Source organism: Pagrus pagrus (assembly GCF_965226575.1).
Source record: "Pagrus pagrus genome assembly, chromosome: 11".
In the NCBI taxonomy this organism is placed as follows: domain Eukaryota; kingdom Metazoa; phylum Chordata; class Actinopteri; order Spariformes; family Sparidae; genus Pagrus; species Pagrus pagrus.
Window position 1 is genome coordinate 29,246,366 of NC_140195.1, and position 19,233 is coordinate 29,265,598.

General features: G+C 39.4%; 1 protein-coding gene across 1 annotated transcript; it reads left to right on the top strand.

The window, feature by feature from the left end:
• The first annotated feature begins 1,644 nt into the window (after positions 1–1,644).
• dedd (death effector domain containing) lies at positions 1,645–14,633 on the top strand. The gene is made up of 5 exons (XM_084367843.1): positions 1,645–2,012; positions 4,407–5,047; positions 10,860–10,964; positions 11,202–11,339; positions 13,089–14,633. Exons 2-5 carry the CDS (start codon positions 4,483–4,485, stop codon positions 13,493–13,495), a joined length of 1,215 nt encoding a protein of 404 aa, XP_084223969.1. The 5' UTR covers positions 1,645–2,012; positions 4,407–4,482; the 3' UTR covers positions 13,496–14,633.
• The last annotated feature ends 4,600 nt before the right edge of the window (positions 14,634–19,233 follow it).

A 19,233-nucleotide genomic window follows, 5' to 3' on the forward strand; every position in this document is an offset into this window, starting at 1 on the left:
TCCAAATGTAAGAAAACATGTCTGTTTTATACAAACCCCAACAAATGTCACATCATCACTTAAAAATGATCATTCCCATGGTCATCACATGAGCTGTCCAAATAATTGCAATATGATAGTTTTAACCATATCCTACAGTCCTGTCAGAGAGAAAAGAAATAGTTGTTGATGCTGCCAGAAGATTTTTGAGTAGGCCTATTGTTGAAGTGAGTAGAGAGTAAGTGCAGGGCCTGTTGAGAGCAGAGTCAATGCTCTCAGAGCCTAATATGAACAGTACTATGGATGGATCATTAGAGAATGGGAATAATGCTGAGAAAAAAGCTTTAACTTTGTTCTTTTTTTTCTCTTTTGAGTTGACAGAAAATTGAGTGTTATTTTCAATCCAGTGTTGAGCGGTTGTGAAACGTTTTGGGTGCAAATTGCCTCTAAATAACCAAGAAGAAGAAGAAGAAGAAGAAGAAGAAGAAGAAGAAGAACGTGTGGTAGCAGATACTATTTTTTTAAAAAATTTATTACACACATAAACAAACATATATACATTCATACAATAAACAGACAATAAACAAACAACATATATACAAATATATACATAGATGGGGGTATTAGCAAATCATATTGTTTTTAATCATTTATAATATTCCAAGGTTCTTATAGCTTTTCTGTCTTTCATATTTTTTTGTAGCTGCATGTAATATCTGGTTTCTATTTTAAATTCCTAAAAAATTGTTTTTTTGGATAACCATTTGCATTTATGGATGTAATATTTTCCTTGTAAAATAAAAAGATTCAGCAAAAACAGTTTTTTCCATCATAAGTGAGAATTATGTCTTTTTTTTAAGTTTAAGCTTGATGCCTGTCAAAGATTCAAACATGTTTTCCAGTTCCATCCAAAACAAATAAGTATAACGACATTAAAAAAAAAGATGACAAATATTTTCCTCCCCCTGTTCAAAAAAAGTACAGCTGACATTAACATCTTTATATCTAGAGATGGCCTGATTGACAGGATAACTTGAATGTATGATCTTAAAAGAAACTTCCTTCATCTTGTCTGTGACACAGTATCTGCTGCTTGAAGTCCACACTGAGTTCCAGTTTATGTCTATGAATTTTGAGTTCCAGAGTAGTTTAGCTCATAGGGTTATGATTTCTTGGCAAAGTTTCCTTATATGTCTATTGGTGCATTTTTTGTCTGTTAAATTTATAGCATCTAACATTAAATTTGCCTCAAAGTGTACATTTAGCTGTGGTCTACTATCTCCTCGCAATAACATCAACAGTTCAAATATTATGGCAAATTCTTTAGGTTTAATAGGAATTGCATATTTTTTTAGAAACTCAGTGTAGTTGTACAAATGTCCATTTTCATTCAATAACTGTGTCACAAACAAGATATTTTGGTCAAGCCATCTCTTGAAAAACAAAGATTTGTTCTTGTATAGAATATTTTGATTATTCCAGATCAGACACTTGTGCATCCAAGAAAGTAAAGCTTGTTTGTGAAAACTGGCCAGATTGACAGGAAGTTTATCAACACTATAATAACAGTTTAAAAGAAATTCAATCCCCCCGATCTTCTTGAAAAGGGCAGTTACTAGGTGGTAGTCTGGAGCCGTGTCTGTGCGCGCTACCGCACGCTGCAGGCGGGACTCCGCTCAGCGCCGGTGTTACCGGAACTGAACTGCACTGTGAACCGGAAGTTCTTTCATTTTAGCTGGAGAACGAAAATTGTCTTCTTATTTTTCCCATGATGTCTGTTTGAGGACCAAAACCGTTAGCTAAACGGACTCTTATTCCTGGAATGGAAGACGCCGTGCCGCACACCGATAGCCTGGAAACATACGTGTTGCGCATCCGTCTTGTAGTTCACCAAAACTATTCAACGGAAACGTGTTTTATGTCCAGAAATAAGCTTTGCTTTGCTATTAGACAGTAGGAAGCTAACTTCGCGTTAGCTGCCTACCGAACTGTGATATTGTCCAACTTGTCAGGAACATCCAGGAACACAGGAGGTAATGTAAAGTTATTGAAAGATAATGACATTTCTTCTTTTGATGGTGTGTTTTGCTTGGCGTTATGTAAGTAAGTTTGGATAATGTCAACGCTGACAGCAAACGTGGACTAAAGCTAGCTATGAGCAGTCATAACAAACCAGGACGCGAATCAAGGGGAGAACGTTATCCCAGGTGTGTTATTATGTGCAGACTAATGGTTACGTCAACGTTACTGACGAAATAGCACACTGTTAGTTATTAAGTCGTAAGTAGTGTAACACGGATCAGAGATCACTTTTGTTGTGTGATGACCACACGTCGGCATTGTGCATCTGTTTTTAATTTCCAGACAACTATCGTTAGCTTGCTAGCTAACTTCCGCTAGGCACCCAGCTTAGCTGGTTGTCAGCTTGTTGTGTATCTTACTAAACAGCTGGACGTGGGAGGGTGTGTGCGTGTGTTTGATCTATACATTAGAAACGGTCTCCTAAGACTAAATATCCAAGTGGCAGCAGTGGTGTCCACGTTACAGAGAATCGGCTCTTGTGTTTACATAAACTCCGCTTTCGTTAGCTGAATTAGCATTAGCTAGCTTAGCGTTATGGTAACTGTAACGTTAGCTGTTAGTCCAAACGGCCTAACAGCTAACTATTATGGTTGTGATCAAAATCGTGATTTCCTGTGTTCATAAATGCATTTTTGCACCATGTGTACTTCACGAACAACGTAGACGTGACGCTGATGAAGTAAAAAGACGAGATAAAAACGTTATTAATGACAAAATCTCAATGTCAAAACCGGAATGGTCGATTTTAACTCACTAATTCCATTTCTGTCATGTTTTTCTTCCATTATGCTGCTCTTCTGTAACATTTACATCCCCCCATTTGATCTATAATTGAACAGTACTTAGTGTCCTGATAATGACTGTTCCATTATTGAACAGTCCCTCAACCAAACAGCCAATGATTCCAGGTTTTCTCACTGCAGACATGTAGACTTTTTTATAAAGAACATTGATGAGGGTCACCTCAGTGTGAGAGGTGCTGTCAGCAGTGACAGTGAGTCAGCATGCTCAAAACCCAGACCCTGAAACTGAAGCAACTCAATGCAATATAGTCGTCACTCATTTTATTGTTAAGGCAAAACCTCTCCAACGACCCCGGATGGGTGGCTGCGGTATAGGTCACAAGTCCCTCCTCGTCCATCTGAGCAAATGGGGCATAGGCCAGACCCGTCAAATACATAAAATATGCTTTCCGTCATTTCAGGCAGACCAAGTTCTTATCACACCGATGAACCAGACCATGGTATAATATTTACAATGTTCCAGGAACAACACCAACAGGGCAATGTCAGGTCGTGCAGCTGTGTGCTTGTCTGAGACTAGAAGTCACAAGAAAAGAAAAATCTGGATATTATGATTGTGATATGATTCATGATTAATAATAATATCCAAGTTGATTCATGATTAGTGGGAATGATCATTTTTATGCCATAATTTTAATTTCCCCCCCCAAAAAAACATTAAATCATGATGATGGAACATTTGATGGGGTCAGTACCAAACAGATACGTTTTCTTACATCTATACAATATACTTTCCAGACCATTGCATCTCTGCAGCACTACAGTACTTCACTACAATGCTGTTTTTCACATTTACTCTTATCACGGAATTGCAGCTTCACAAAATGAATATGCATATGAATGCAAGTCACACGCAATTTTGGTATCTTTTCTGAACTGCACGTCATAAACACTGTTGGCACAAGGTCACAGGACACATTACTGGAAGTGGCTGACAAATAAAACACAGACGGACCAAGAGATACATTGGACATCTAGGTTAGCAAGACAGACACAATAGAGAGAAAGTTGTAAACATTGACAAAAGCTTTGGTACGAGGGGGAGGTGGCAGAAGTGACAGGGCCTTGGACAGAAGAGAGGGGGAGAGAGAGCATACAGCAAGCGGCGGGGGGCTTGAATGACTGGGAGTGAAAGATGCTTTGCTGAAGTAACGGCTCAAAAAACAGGTGGATACAGAGGACATATCTAATGCTACTATGAGAAGTGAACAATATTTTCAGTTGATATACTAATTAGACTGTGGTGGCCTACCACAGCCTAGGTAATTAATGGGGAAACAGTATTGTGATGTCACCCAGTCGTAGTCCAATCATTTGCCACCTTCTTTAAACAGTTGGCCCCTCCTTTTTTTATGTTGTGTCTCTGTTCTGTTTCTCTGAATGTGATATTTTCCATGAAAGAGTAATCAGCAATTCTGATGTTGGGAGAGGGGCCTCTTGTATCATGTAGCTAATTATTGGTAAATAATGTTAGTCACTGATGGTGAGCTTGATCTAAAAGAATTAATCGATAATATGTGATTCCCCACTCTCCCAACGTAGCTCATAAGTTGAAGGCAGACGAAGACAGCAGGAGCTGAAGGGATTCAAACATCCCTCTTCACCATCGGGTCCTGAGATGACATCACAGCAGCCACAGGTCCCCAATGCTGTTATTCCTCCCAACCTTGCTCAGAACTCCTCTGCTCAGCAGGCCCGGCCTCACATTCAGGCTAATCAGCTGGACTCGAGTCAGAACAGTGCAGCCTCAAGGCCTCTGGACCACAGAGCTCTGACAGGCAGGCCGGGCTGCTCCGGTGTGGCAGCAACCAGCGGGGAGTCAGCCAACAGGAACGTTTCTGCATCCTGCACCAACTCCAGCTCGTCCAGAAGAGATGGGGGCTTTGAACCGTGGCCTGAGGAGGCAGCGGACGACTCCCACGGGCTGTACTCACTCCACCGCATGTTTGACATAGTTGGAGCCCAGCTAACGCACCGGGATGTCAGGGTACTGTCATTCCTGTTTGTTGATGTGATTGACGAGTATGAGCGTGGTGGCATCAGGAGCGGAAAGGATTTCCTGCTGGCCCTTGAGCGCCAAGGTCGCTGTGATGAGACCAACTTCAGACACATTCTCCAGCTTCTGAGGATTATCACACGCCATGACCTACTGCCTTATGTCACACTCAGGAAACGGCAGGCTGGTGAGTACAGCAGTGTCATCACTATGTTAACACTCACGCTCGCTTAAATTAATTATTAATTAATAATGTATATAAGGTGATCCACTTTTTGACAAAAAATATGTAGAGCTTCAAGCTTCATCACATTGTGTCAAAACTGAAGCGCTCGAGTGCTTCAATCTGTGTCAAATCACTGCAAATCTTAAGTCTTTCTTGGCCGCTCCAAGCACTGGTATGGTAACAGTGTGAATTAACGTGCATCAAAATCTGTATGGCTTGATGAGTTTTTCACAAATGACAGCTCATTTGACCTGGTTATCCTTACTAGCTGTGCTTCTTACATGCTTGTTTGTCTCCAAGATTGACAGCATTGTGTTAAGAACAGTGGTAGGCTTACAATCAGAGTTAACTCAAATGTGTCCGTTTGTATAATACTATTACGATATTCTTCCCAAGAGAACAATATGTCACAACTAGTGATGTTGCTATGTTTTAGATATAGTGAGTCCTTGGGACCCACCAGTGGTCATTTGATGGGTCCCCAATAACATTTGTGATTTCTGACAAATTGTCATGCTTGATGTTATACGGTTATAATCACATAACCATCATATAATCATGTTTGACGAAAATGTATATGAAAAGTAAACAAATGAAAAACAAATAAAATCCCAAATCTGAAAACAAAACACTGGCACATCTGCAGCTGCCCCCTGAAAGTTGATGGGCCAGTCAGGCAGAGACAGATTTTGTTAGTCAGAGTACGTTAGAAAAACAGGATAAAACATAGAAGCTTACAAAAATGCACAGGGATAACATCTCATTGAGGAATTATAAATAAAAGGAACCATAAACATACTTTTATATTATCTGCAACATTAGTTAAAAAAAATGAACTGATTTAACAAATGAGAGAAGCTGAAATTTGCGGGCACCAGATCCTAATCCACATTTTTAGGGCCCCAAAATGTGTAGCAGGGCCGACAGCAGCCGGCAAGAGAGACACTACATGATGTGGGATTTTATAACTGAACTGTGAGCAGAACACACACTTTTACTCTCTCTGACTGTGTGAAAATCTGATGTTTTCACATCACAGATGATGAAGAAAGGTGTTAAACTGCGAGTCTGAGGCTGCAGGTAAAACACACTCAGTGTTTCCTCTAGGATTTTTTTCAGCAGCGGGGGCAGGCTCTCCGGGGAGCCGTGGCGGCGTAAACAAATGACACTTGACTGCAGATTTTACTTTTATGCCCAGCATAATCCCCCTTTTTATTGAATGGCCAGTTGAAAATGGCTTTTTAAAGGCTGAATGTAAAAATAAAAAATAATTTAAAAAACACAACAATAAAATAAAAACAATAAATAATCATTTCTTGATGGGGCTGTAGAATAAGTGGCAGAGTTTGCACCCAGGCTCAGGACAATTATTTTTTCTGGATTTTTTATAGAAGAGCTCTTTCTGTCATTACTAACATACTGTTAATAATCAAAGAAGCTCTGAGGCTTTGTTCTATATGTTATAAAACAAGATTTCAGTATTGAGCTACAATCAGGCAACATTCATGATGTTGTACAGTCAAACTAACCAAAAGCTTCTTGTTGATCATCATTATAAAGTGTCAGGGCGTTCCTGTTACCATGGTAACTCATGGTGCCAGAGGGGAAGGAGAGACGCTGAATGAAGCCGTTTACACAGATACACTGCAGACAAAGTCCAGACTATAGCTGTTATTTCACACATGTAGCACACAACAGGAGACTCTCCGTGTCAGACGACTTCTCACGTGCTGACTAAACTCAGCTGATAACGTAGCAGCCCGACGAGTCCTTGCTAGCTAAGCAGCTAAACTTTAGCGCCGCTCCGTGTTGAGATCCCGCCCTGTGTGGGTCACTACACTGTCATTGGTCAGGCGAGTACGCACTGTTAACGATACCATTGGCTGTAGAGTGTGACAATCTGAGCAAGATAGTTATCTAGTTTACCTCAGCACTCGCGACACCCGACACAGTGCAGGACTCTGCCGTGAAGGTGGAGACATGATGCGGCGGTGGTGTATTTGCGACAATTAAAAAAACAAAAACAAAAACGAAATTTGAAGGAGCAGCGGCTAGGATTTAGGAATGGCGGCCCGCCACTCCTAAATGAATGTAGAGGAAACACTGACACTGATGCAGGCTGATATATAAGTTTAGTGTGGAGCTGAACTGAAAAAAATCCAAATAGTTGAACCTTTTTATTGAAAAACGCAATCTGGTAGTCCTACAGCCCTGTCACATCATCCTGATACACTTGTCTCAACATGGCCTGTCTCCTGAACGGCAAAGCATCATCTGTCATTATCACCATGACAGAATACAGAATCAATCAGAGCTGATTATTCTTGACAGTGACCCAGTTGGTTTATTCACCAATACCCATTTTCTAGCTTTGTTTGTTGGAATCTGTGAGTCAAGGATTGGTCTTGTTGCAGCAGAAAGTGTCACGATGATTGAGATATGCACAGTACACAGATGGTTGTAAACTGTAACCAGCAGATGTCTCCTGTCATGATAATGACCCATAGTGTCCTTTTATAATTATTTTAAATATGGATTTGTGGTTCATGATGTAGCATTAACTGGGATAAACTACAGTGCGTACCTAGCAACATCATTGCATGTCAAAAGGGATTCTGCAATACACAATACTTAATATAACAAATAAAATGTATATCATCATATCAACAACTGAAAAAGAAACAAATTTATTTCGAGCAGCAGCACATATTTTACATAATGTACAGTAGTGCATCCTGTGTCTCAATAGTAAATGTGTTTGGGACTAGCAGAGATCTTCTCTGGGACACCTCTGGGATGAAAGCATTTTTGTATGTGTACAGTATGTATGACTGTCACTTAGCAAATGACAAACCGAACCGAGCAATGGAGCATGTCTTCTCATGCTGTTACTGTACTTTTTTCTCTGTCCAAAGTCGCTGGCTGGCTACTTGGTGCAAGACCTAGGAACAATATGATGTGCTGATATCCAAAAAGACGCAGTAAACTCTATCGATGGGGGCCAGATAGTATCTTTCCCTGATAATGCTGCATTGTGAACGATAAATCTGTTTCGAAGTTGGCAGTAGTAGAGCAAGTTAGCTGTTACCTAGCAGCAGGTGGGCAGCAGAGTCCTGCAGTATGTTTGTTAGGGTTGGGCCAATTTACACGTTTTTCAAACCGGTTTGATATGAGGCCAAAGACTCAACCAGACCGGCCCTGTTTTCATTTCGCAAAACATTAATTCGACTTAACTTAAAAGTTAAACAACACAATGAGTAATAAAATCATCAAATGAGTGAAGCTGGAGAAAAGATGGCAGCAGCAACATTTCAAATAGTCACACGTACATGTACCGTGCAAATCAAGGAGTTTTCCACAACATGCCCTTCATGTTTCACCATAAAAAGCATGGTTAATGAAGGGTTTCTGTCCATTGAAATGCTAAAGGGCTTTTAATGTGAAATGGATACAGGAAGTGTAAAGCAGTTACTGTAAGGGCGATTAGGAGCAGCGAATCAAAACAAGGCTTTTACTGCAGGCTACAAAAACAGTGTGCAGTGCTAATAAACTGCAGCGTAACCTGCACCAACATGTTACTGATGAGAGCGTTCCCTTGTCGACTTTGGTCTGAGTAGTATAGTGTCACTGTGGCACTGTGTGCACAACGCTCAACTCTAGTAAAACATAACAAAAGCAGTATACCACCTGTGGAGCTGAGCTAATCGGCTATCCTCGGTCTCTTGCTAACTAGCCACATGTTGCTAGTTCTGTCCGCCGGTATGTGATGACCTGAGAGACACACAAAAATTCAAAATCGCTTAATACTTTACCAACATTATATAGTGTTGCCTTGATTGTCCTCTTAATGAATGCAAACTGGCTTGCCTTGTCTTTCTGTTTTCTTTCTCCCTGCAATGTTATCTGCTTTCTTCATCAGCAGTACATTTTATACAGATGCCCAAAAAACACACTATGCATTTAGCCACCTGTGGCTTGTGGAGGACCAATTATGTATCAGATCAATACTGACATGCACCAAACATCATCGCAACAACCAGGTGCACTTACAGGTTTGAGCAAAACAACAACATAAGTAGGCCTACATTAAGTAGGAGAGGTCGCACCACAATCAGTGCGTTTACAGGAGCGATGTAATAACACAATGCATCTTTCTCTCTCTTTCTGCAAAGCATGCATGATTGTCAGTAGACTGGCGAGGAAGAGCAAAGGCAGATTTTCCACTGGGTATCGATTTGCGAATTGCGACAGATAACAAAAATAAAAATATAAAATGCTAAAGTGGGTTGCCAAATATAATTGGAGGGACATTGATATACCTAGGCAGACCATCCAAGTAAAGTTTATGTGTGGGGAAACACTGCCAGTGAGCTGCGGTTAAATGTGACCCGCAACAAGTTTACCACATCTTCTGTCAGCTTTAATGGTGGGTGTCAGACCAGCTTAAAGGCCCATTACTGCCATCTACTGGACTGGAGTGTGGAGCAGGAGATCGGCAGAAAAAACAAAATTGTATCCTCTCTCTTATTGCCATTACTCTTATGTAACTTATGTAATTAATAAGTAGATTGTGTACTTTCCAGGATGTCTTTCAAAACAGATTCCACAATGTAATGTGTTTTCTATCAATTAATACTGATATCAATTCCCTTCTTTCTTCATCATACCTGTTGCAATCTATCAGGTAATGTTGACACTTTCCAGTTTAGTACAGTGTGTGCACAGTCCAGTAGGATGCTTGCCTTTTCTGTGGAGTGTCTGATTTAACAACAAGTTTATAGTGAATAAATATACTGAAGTACTTCAGCTAAGTACAGTTTGGAGGTAAAAGTACTATTAATGCTAATACTTTAAATTAATAATTATAGATGATAACAAAGTAAAGAAAAGGCATTTGAATATGGGGATGGTTTTCATTCACTTTGGGCCAGTTAAAACAGTTTTTTTGAGATGGGATGATAACAAAAAATATATTACAGATCACAATTAAAAAAATGGGACACTCGTGAATTGTCAAGTCTGTCACCATGGCTGAAGGCACAGCCTGCACATTGTCGCCCTCGCTGAAACAAGTTAAATTAGATGCGTATAAATACTGCACATACCAAATTTAAAAAACCACAGGGAGATGAGGTTACGTTTCCATTTCTTTATACTTTATTTGTGCAGAAAGACCTTATCATTTTTGATTACTTATTTAAGATCCTTTGATTGTTTTTCACAAAAAAAAGATGTGTGTCCCATCTGTGATGCAATGAAAATGTTTCCTAACAAAATGTAAGGTTAAAGTGTTTCCAGCATGTTTTCGTGCAATTTTAGTTTTAATTGTAATGTTTAAGAATATTTTGATGATTAATGTGATAATATCATGAATCACAATAATGTTGGACAGGATAACCATGCTATTAAATTTTCACATGGTCTCATGCCTTGCCTGGAGCCCTGCTCAGCTTCTATCAATGTCACAACAATGATGAATTTTGTTCTTCTTGTACAACGAATATACCTTCGAACATTTAAAAGTTACATAGTTCACTGCAAATTGCTAGTAAGTAAATTATGGTTTTATGCAAAAATAGTAACGATATAAATACATATAAACATAATAAACATGTTGGTCTGTACTTGACTGGGGTGAAGGCTCATGTATCGACCTTGGCAGTACACAAAACTGACAGCATCATCTGCTTTCTGTGTGATGTATTACACTGGTTCAAATGTGATGATCAGCACTGCACTTAAACTAACATCAGGAATCAACGGTTGTTTTCAGTGTGCCCAGACCCTGTGGACAAGTATCTGGAAGAGACATCAGTGCGCTACATTTCACCAAGAGGAGCAGTGCAGAGCACAGACACTGCGCCTCACAGAAGAACAGGTGTGTGTGTGTGTGTGTGTGTGTGTGTGTGTGTGTGTGTGTGTGTGCGTGTGCGTGTGTCTGTCTGTCTGTCTGTCTGTGTGTCTGTGTGTATGGTCAAGTTCTTTTTGTTACACTTTTATTTCAGCAGGACAAGAGTAAGATTAGTAATATGTGCAGTGAATGGAAATTAGTTTCCAATAAGTGACTGTGTGATGCAGAAGCTTGATTAACATCAATATTAATGTCATTTTCTAGGTCCTCAGCCAGTCATATGCTGTTCCCCGTCAGGACCTCATGTTGGCCCTCCACGAATAAAGCCGGCCCCTCCTGTATCTAACCGTAAACGGAGGAGAAGTCATTCCTCAGCTGACTGCAGAGAGAAGCAAACATGTGGTAAAATGAAACACAACACAGAGAGGGATTATTGTTTTTGTCTGGACTTTACTGGAAATGAGCCCAGTCAAGAGAGTTTGGTAGAGACAAACCTAGGAACACCAGTGACTAACCTGATGTTTTAAATGGGTAGACACTTTCAAAAAATACTATAATGGAAGAACCATCTGTATATCACAGTCTATGACTTACTTCAACCAATGAGATCAATAAAAACCATGACATAGTAAATTAAACTCACCAAAGTCAGTTGGGAGAAGAGTGAAAACATCTTTTCCAGTGAGAAAAGCTTTCAGTGTCGTTCTTTGCTTTTCTTTCAATTAAATATACTCTACACTCACTCGCCACTGGTGTTTTCAAATGAAAAGTCACTTTGTCACACCTAAACCATGACCGTTGCTGCCAGTAGCTCCTTGTAGAACCACTGTGGTTCAGACACAGGAGCAGCTCCCTCTGTAGATACAGGGCTGATTCTAATGTAACAAAAACACCATTCTTATTTTCAAGTGATTATTCACCAGTGAAACATCATCATGAATGTTATGTTCAATTTGTGTTAATAGAGCCGCCTAAATCCTTCACAGCTTTAATACTTCATATAATCAGCACCCTTAAACTTGCTAAATAAGGAGACCTGTTCAGTTCATTTATGGGCACCAAAAAAAATGAGAGTTTCCAAAGAGTAAAAAGTTAATTCTTAACTTGGGAAGCTTCACGTTCTGCTTTTGGAAATCAGTCGACAGAAACAGATAAAGCAGTGTCAGAAGTGGTATTAGAGGACCTGAAACAATTACAAAATATTACCATTTCATAATAGTACAGTTGTCAATGACATGTCATCAGAGCAGAGCTGTTCTGTGACAGAAACAAGACTTGAAGTCATTTCTAAAAATGAGTTAAGTAATATGGCAGTCAAGGGGACATGACTGTCACAAAAACATAATAATATCATATCCTGCAGTAGCTGATGGGTTCAGAGGATGATACTGGACAGCAACTTGCATAAAGCTCTAAGGTAGCTGTCTGAGTCAGAGAAAGCACCCAGCATCTGCAGATGTTTAAATCTGTCATTATCCTCTACAAAAAGGCAAACCAAATTCATGATATGTCAGAAAGAGTATACATATTTAATAAGTTTGTCTTAGTTATATATTTCATTTTAAAGGGGCATGTCAAATTCTTTCCCAAACAAAAGGGGCCAGCATATCACCAGAGTAACCACTAACTGCTCCTAACTGTAGCTGTCATAAGCTAGGCAGCTCAGTTAGCTGTGCAGCTAGCGGTCCGGACTGGGACAGTGCTGGAGCTGAGGACAGTGACGGGTCGGGGCTAGGTGGTTAGCATGCTATCTTCAGTAGCTATCACTGCAGCAATACATAGATTGAAACTGTTATTTGTTGGTGATCTTTTTAAGTTTTGAATGTTCAGTTAAAATTCTTACATGTTGCACCTTTAATTACTTTATTGTATTTAAACTCCAAATTCATTTTGATTAAGACTGTGTGTGTGTGTGTGTGTGTGTGTGTGTGCGTGTGCGTGTGCGTGCGTGACTTCAGCCCTGTGTAGACGCTGATACAACAATTTGGAAGCGCTTGTGTGGAGTTTTCAGGCTTGTTAAGATAATCCTTTATTGATTCCCAGAGGGGAAATTCAAGACACACCCCTGGCAATTGTACAAGGTCAAGCTGGTTGCCATCTGTCGGTCAACTATGATTTTCATTCTAACTTTGCGCTCTTCTACTCCTTCAGACATCCGCCTTCGGGTTCGTGCTGAATACTGCCAGCATGAGTCTGCTCTTCAGGGCAACGTCTTCTCCAACAAGCAAGAGGCAGTGGAGCGACAGTTTGAGCGCTTCAACCAGGCAAACACTATCCTCAAATCCCGAGACTTGGGCTCCATCATCTGTGACATCAAGTTTTCTGAGCTCACCTACTTGGATGCCTTCTGGAGGGACTATATCAATGGATCATTGCTAGAGGCCCTTAAAGGGGTCTTTATCACAGATTCCTTAAAGCAGGCTGTGGGCCACGAAGCTATAAAACTGTTGGTCAATGTTGACGAGGAGGACTACCAGGCCGGTCGACGCAAACTGCTTCGTAATTTGGTCACGAATGGCGGGAACCCACCAGGAGCTAGCAAAGACTCTGTATCTTAGACACACTCTCCAGGAAGTAGCATAAGGGAGGACCGCTGCTGTGCCTCCCCCACAGGGAGAAGAGTGAGATGTGGTTGTGTCATTTGAGGTGCCTGAAGTGCGTGCCTGAAAGGAACTAAAGAACTTCTAGCCACCGCATTGATTCCTTGAGAGCCAAGGTCATACGTTATCTACTTGGCACCCCTTAGCGTAGCATGCGAGGTGATTGGGAACTATGTTAGCATAAAGAAGTAGGCGATTCATACAGGTTGACATTATTTTGAATGTTGAGCTGTTCATTTCCTTCACGGAGGAGAATGCTGATTCATGTGTGCATTGAATTGAATTTATTTCTTGTTTCTGGTATGTTAGTTCATTGAAACACGTTCGTTAACTCTAATGATACTCTTTACCCCTGTTCAAAAGTGGAGTTCTTTTCAATCCAGAAAACATGCATTACTCTGACAAGTTACTCCCAGTGGGAGTTGTACCTTATCAAAGTCAAACTGGGTTTTCCAGGTTTTTCAGGTACATTACCAGTTGATTGGAATTAACCCAATGAGAGTGTTCTGTATGTTATAGGAAAGCGCAGGCTGTAGTTGACTTAAAGTTATTTCTATTTCTTTCAGTCTTTTATCCCACTGTACCCAAGACGTTGAGAGTTCCCTTGTCTGTAAAAATGAACCCTTCCAGAGCATTTTTTATTGACTCGTTTTTGGTTACTGTCGACGTTAATGTGTCTTGGCTTTATTTTAACAAATGATTTGTTTTAAAACATGGCTTATTTCCAGCAGCTGTTCTTCTGGCCTAATTTGAAATTTCAATTGTCCAGTCACTGCTAATATTTAAAACTTTGTGGATTGTTCTAATGTGTCAAATCTTATCCAATGACATAATGAGTCATACCCTGGTGTTGTAGATTTGTGTGGATGATTGCAAATCATTGCCAGTTTCATTGTCAGCCTATACCTCTGATCCCCACTCACCCTCTCAAATATGTTCACTCCGTATATAACACTGAACTTTTTAAGTTGTTTTTTTTTTTTTTTTTTAATTGAAAATACATTTGATAACAAATCAACAGCAGGTGAAAATCACAGCCAGTATGTGTAGAGTCATCTCAGTTGTGCAGGTAAATAAAATCCCAGAACAAAAATAACTCACAGGGCTTGTTTTTGTGAAGTTGCAGATGTTTCATCCTACTGTAGTTGAATTCGCACATTAAATTCTTAGCAGTCAGGCATGTCATACCTCCTGATGGATAAGGATGCAGTTGAGTTCACATGCTCAGAAGGGGGTATGAGCAGGTGTTGCCATCACTTTCTCATCCAGTTGCCTGAATGGTTGTCCGGATACTGGAATTTCTAACTTTGATACAATACCTAAAAAATTAACGATATTCAATACCATGTTCGATACCACAGGGACATATGACATAGTATTGAGGTAATACAATCTTAGATTTTTATTAAAAGATAAATGTGACAAGGTGTGTTTACTGTGTGTTAAGCACAACAGCATCTACGTCAATTTACGTCTGGAGGAAGCGAGGTTGTATTGGCACCACAGCAGTGCATGTGTCAACTCGCTGTCAGAGAGGAGAGCAAAAAAATTAGTACTGAAACCATTTCAAATATCCAGAATTGATGTTTCAATATTTAGATTTTTTTCCACAACACTAGTTGCCTGATAGCCTGTTGGATGTGTTGGAGAAAGCCGGCTCATTTAGAGCTGCCGTTTCAAAACCAGCAGCGTTTCACCCTAAAGATCAGTTTGTGGAGATGAACGTGAACACAGCAGTTGCACTCAAACCAAGCAGGCCGAGATCACCAAGAAAGGCTGGTCTTGGACCACTTCCAAGTGCTTTCTGGTGTGAAAGCAAGTGGACCAACCACACCATTTAGTACACATCATTTTAACACAATTTCACAAGTAAAACTACTAATAAATTTACTTTGCTCATGAGATCTGTTCAGGAAGCGGTCTTCTAATTGCTCTTTATAAGCCACATATATGTATATTTATGCAAATCATTTAGCGAAAATGAAAATGGGTATGCACGTTGGCACAGGTTTTCCCTGATTAATAGGCCAAAAGCTGTTAAAACGGCTGTGTTTTATCCTCCTCTGTGTACTACATCTGTTCAGTCCATTAAAGTGTGTGACAGTGATCCCACGCTAATCAGCCCTGAGTCATTACTGTATGAAATGCATCCTTTTCGTCCTGTCTCTACATGTTACTAATTATTCATAACATGAAGTCAGTTTGCAGTTGAATAACACTTATGATGTTTATAGTCAGTTATTTCTTCGTCAGCTCTTTGTGACTCCAAAGAACATAATTATACTCATCAGCTGCATTAAAATGCAGCATAAACTTCTGTCATTCACTGGAATTTGATTTCCCCACGTGGGTCATAATGATGCAGGATGAACTCCTTTTGGACCAAATGAACCAAACTGAAGAAGTAAATACACCCTTAGTATCTGGACTGAAAGGACGAGTGTCCTCACTTACATCCTTCTCCATCAGGACGTGTGACATGTCCACAGGTGTTCATCAATCGTTTTATTAAGGGTTTGAATATAAAAAAAAGCACTGCCAACGAACGTTACAGCAAGGTAATGCTGCAAGGCATGCTGACCAGAGACAGTAAGTCTGGTGGTTACCTGTGATAAATGTGTTGACGGTATTACTGATAGTGACTTTAATTGTATACAGTCATAAAACCACTCAGTGGCCACATTATTAGGCACACCTTTCTGGTTCAGGGAACAGCAGGAAATCTTCATAGCATGGACTCAATGGAGGTTATCGAAACCCACAGCAGTGGCCTCAGATTCTGTGGCTGCAAAGCCTCAGATTACATTACTGTCTAAGCTAAAGAGGACTTTTTTTTTTTTTTTTTTACTCAGGAGTGAAGGATTTCACAAGGTTGGTGGTAGAAAGACTTAGCTGATCTAAGATGATGTTTAGCTGTGACCAAGTTTTCAGGAGAAGCTCATATTGTCTGGTACATTCACGCCATAAAGCTTTTAGTATCTTCACCCTTTCAGTTCATTAGAGTTGAAGTGTCAGCCAATCTTACCCATTATCAACATTTCATTGAGTCACTGATTTAATCAATTGAGTACAGTTTATCCAGTTTTTTGCTTTTTTAAATGACATTTCGAGCATATGGCAAAACTGTTTAATTGGTTTGATGGTGGGATGAAAATGGTGAGCTTGTTTGTTTTGTTCATCTTTCTGTGATACGTAGGATCAAGTCTACAGACTACATCGGCTGGACTACCATGCTTCCATGTATGCTGGTGGCCAGCTGGCTGTGGTCTATTAAAAAATCCTGGATTATAACAACATTCCTGAAATTCTTGTTTTCTACAATTTCTGAGCACAGCAACACGCATGTAATAGTAGTAGACAGATTGGGGTCAATAAATAAGCAAATTTTGATTGGAGGTCAGCAACAGTTTGCAATTTGTACTCTCAGACTCTCAGACAACCTTACTTAACCTTACTTTTTGAGTAGCTGCTTGTTCCTAGAACATCATGATTAGTGTTGTTCCAGGACCGTCCTTGCATCTGAGCAATCATGTTGTTGTGATGTTATATCTTAGCGACTTGTGGCGGTGTTGTTCCTGGAACTTTATAACTAATGTTGCTTTAGGACCATCATTTCAACTTCAGAAACAGCGACAAAGTCCATCTACGAAGTAATCCGTCATGGCAGAGTGGCTTAAGTAGACCCTTTCAGAACATTAACTACGTATTAGAAAGAATAACTTCTCCAATATGCCTATTTTTCTGGTATTTTCTCCAAAGCTAAATAACAAAAACATGATTAGTCAGTTGTGACGATGGCCCTGGAGCAACATTAATTATGATGTCGTAGGAAAAACACCAAGACAGCGATATCAGATAGTGTTATAAAGGACACAGTATTTCCTGATATGTTATTCAATGTTGCTTTTATCAGAATGGAGAGGTACAAAATCATCCACATATGGACACATTTCCTCAGAATGCAGGACTGGAGTAAACACCAATGTCAACCAGCCATCCTAATCATACATTTTCAAATGCTGCAAATCTGAAAAAAAAGAAGAAGAAATTATTTGACATCTTGAAACGTCGTAGTTGGTGTACTGGGACTGGTTCTGACTCAAAGTAGCTTTGTTTTGAAATGTTTACTATTAAACTCAAAGTATAAGCCTAATGCTTCTATGTGATGAAATTATTTTTTGATTTGTTTTTTGATAAAACAGAAATCACATTTTAGTAAAAAGTGTCATTTGAATTGCCAGGGTCTAATGCTAATATTTGACAGTTTTCCTTATTTCTGTTGCTTAGTGCACATAGCCAAATGATTGACATAAACAAAATCCAAATGTACTCAGTGTATGTTTTTACCAAATATATTCCTCCTGCTAAAAATCTTATCTCTGCTAACATCAATGGGTAAATATTAGAAAACACGTCATAATTGACAGGCCACTATCACTGTGAATTACATAGAGTAGGCCTACATCTGATATTTTTACTCCAGTGGAATTTCATGTAAAGGTTGCGAGCTAATGTCTATTATATAGGCTGGTGTATGTTCTGTTGATTGTATATTCTGTTAGTTGTTCAATGCAGCCGTCTCTTAAGCAAAATTGCATGTAACCTGTTATGATCTCCAGAAATGTCATAGACACTCACAGTGCTAACACTTTGTAAAATACTTTATTGGATGCCAGGTTTTCTTACTTCAATTTTGCATTTCTTTCAGAAAACAGACAAGTAGGACTATTAATAAATAAAATGGATGGGAACTGTTGAAGTCCCAGTCCTATTTTTTATGTCACATGACATGATAACATTTTATAATAACCATCTTTAATAAATGGTTTATAAAGCATTTACTTGTTTGTTAACAGTGAAAAAACTTTTAACTTAAGTTTAAATAACTATAGGTTTACCATCCAGGACATTTAAAAAACTAATTGGCTTCCTGATATAATGCTTATTATGGGCAATACCAGCATTTTAGAAATTTGGCTCAAGCTTATACTGCTTTGACCCACAAAACCCTGTGTATGATGAGGAATGTCTGAACACACAATCACAAGCCGCTGCATATATCTCCCAGCTAAAAGTACAGGGGGCTGTCAAACTATCGCCTCTTGAGGTTTAAAGTGGTTTTCCAAGACAGGAGAGGCTGGGGCTAGCTGGTTAGCACGCTAACTTCAGTACACATCTCTGCAACACAGTACATAGATGTCTTTTACATGACGTCAACATTGTTGTTTCTTCACAATCTGTTGAAAATGTTATTTGTTTCAAACTGGAATTCTGGCCATATCTTACAAATTGCCTGTTTAAGAGAAAGGTTGGGATGTCCATCTAAAAATGAACTAATATATCATATTTGTGGTGTGTATGGTCATTTTTCCACACTGGCTGAGACAAAACAGCTAAACAGGCTAACACATAAATAACTAAGAGATAAAAAAGAGTTTTGAATTACCATCTCTCTGTGAATTGTTATTATGATGTTAAGGATATTGGGCTTTTTTCAGGGAAAACTTCAGTCACCACACCAAAGTATTTGACAAAAGGTCACAGTAAAGATTTTAATGAAAGTACAACAGATAAGCAAACATGCATTGATTAAAACAGAGCTAGATTTATGTAACTAAAACAAAATGCCCAAACTGTGAAAAACTAAAACGAATACAAGTCTTTGGAAAAGACCAATTCTAACTAAATTGAAATAC

Excerpts from the sequence above, each read along its gene's own strand:
- dedd (XM_084367843.1), top strand. The coding sequence starts at position 4,483 with ATGACATCACAGCAGCCACAGGTCCCCAATGCTGTTATTCCTCCCAAC. Across the intron at positions 10,965-11,201 it reads TGCGCCTCACAGAAGAACAG|GTCCTCAGCCAGTCATATGC; the intron begins GTGTGTGTGTGT and ends GTCATTTTCTAG. Across the intron at positions 11,340-13,088 it reads CAGAGAGAAGCAAACATGTG|ACATCCGCCTTCGGGTTCGT; the intron begins GTAAAATGAAAC and ends CTACTCCTTCAG.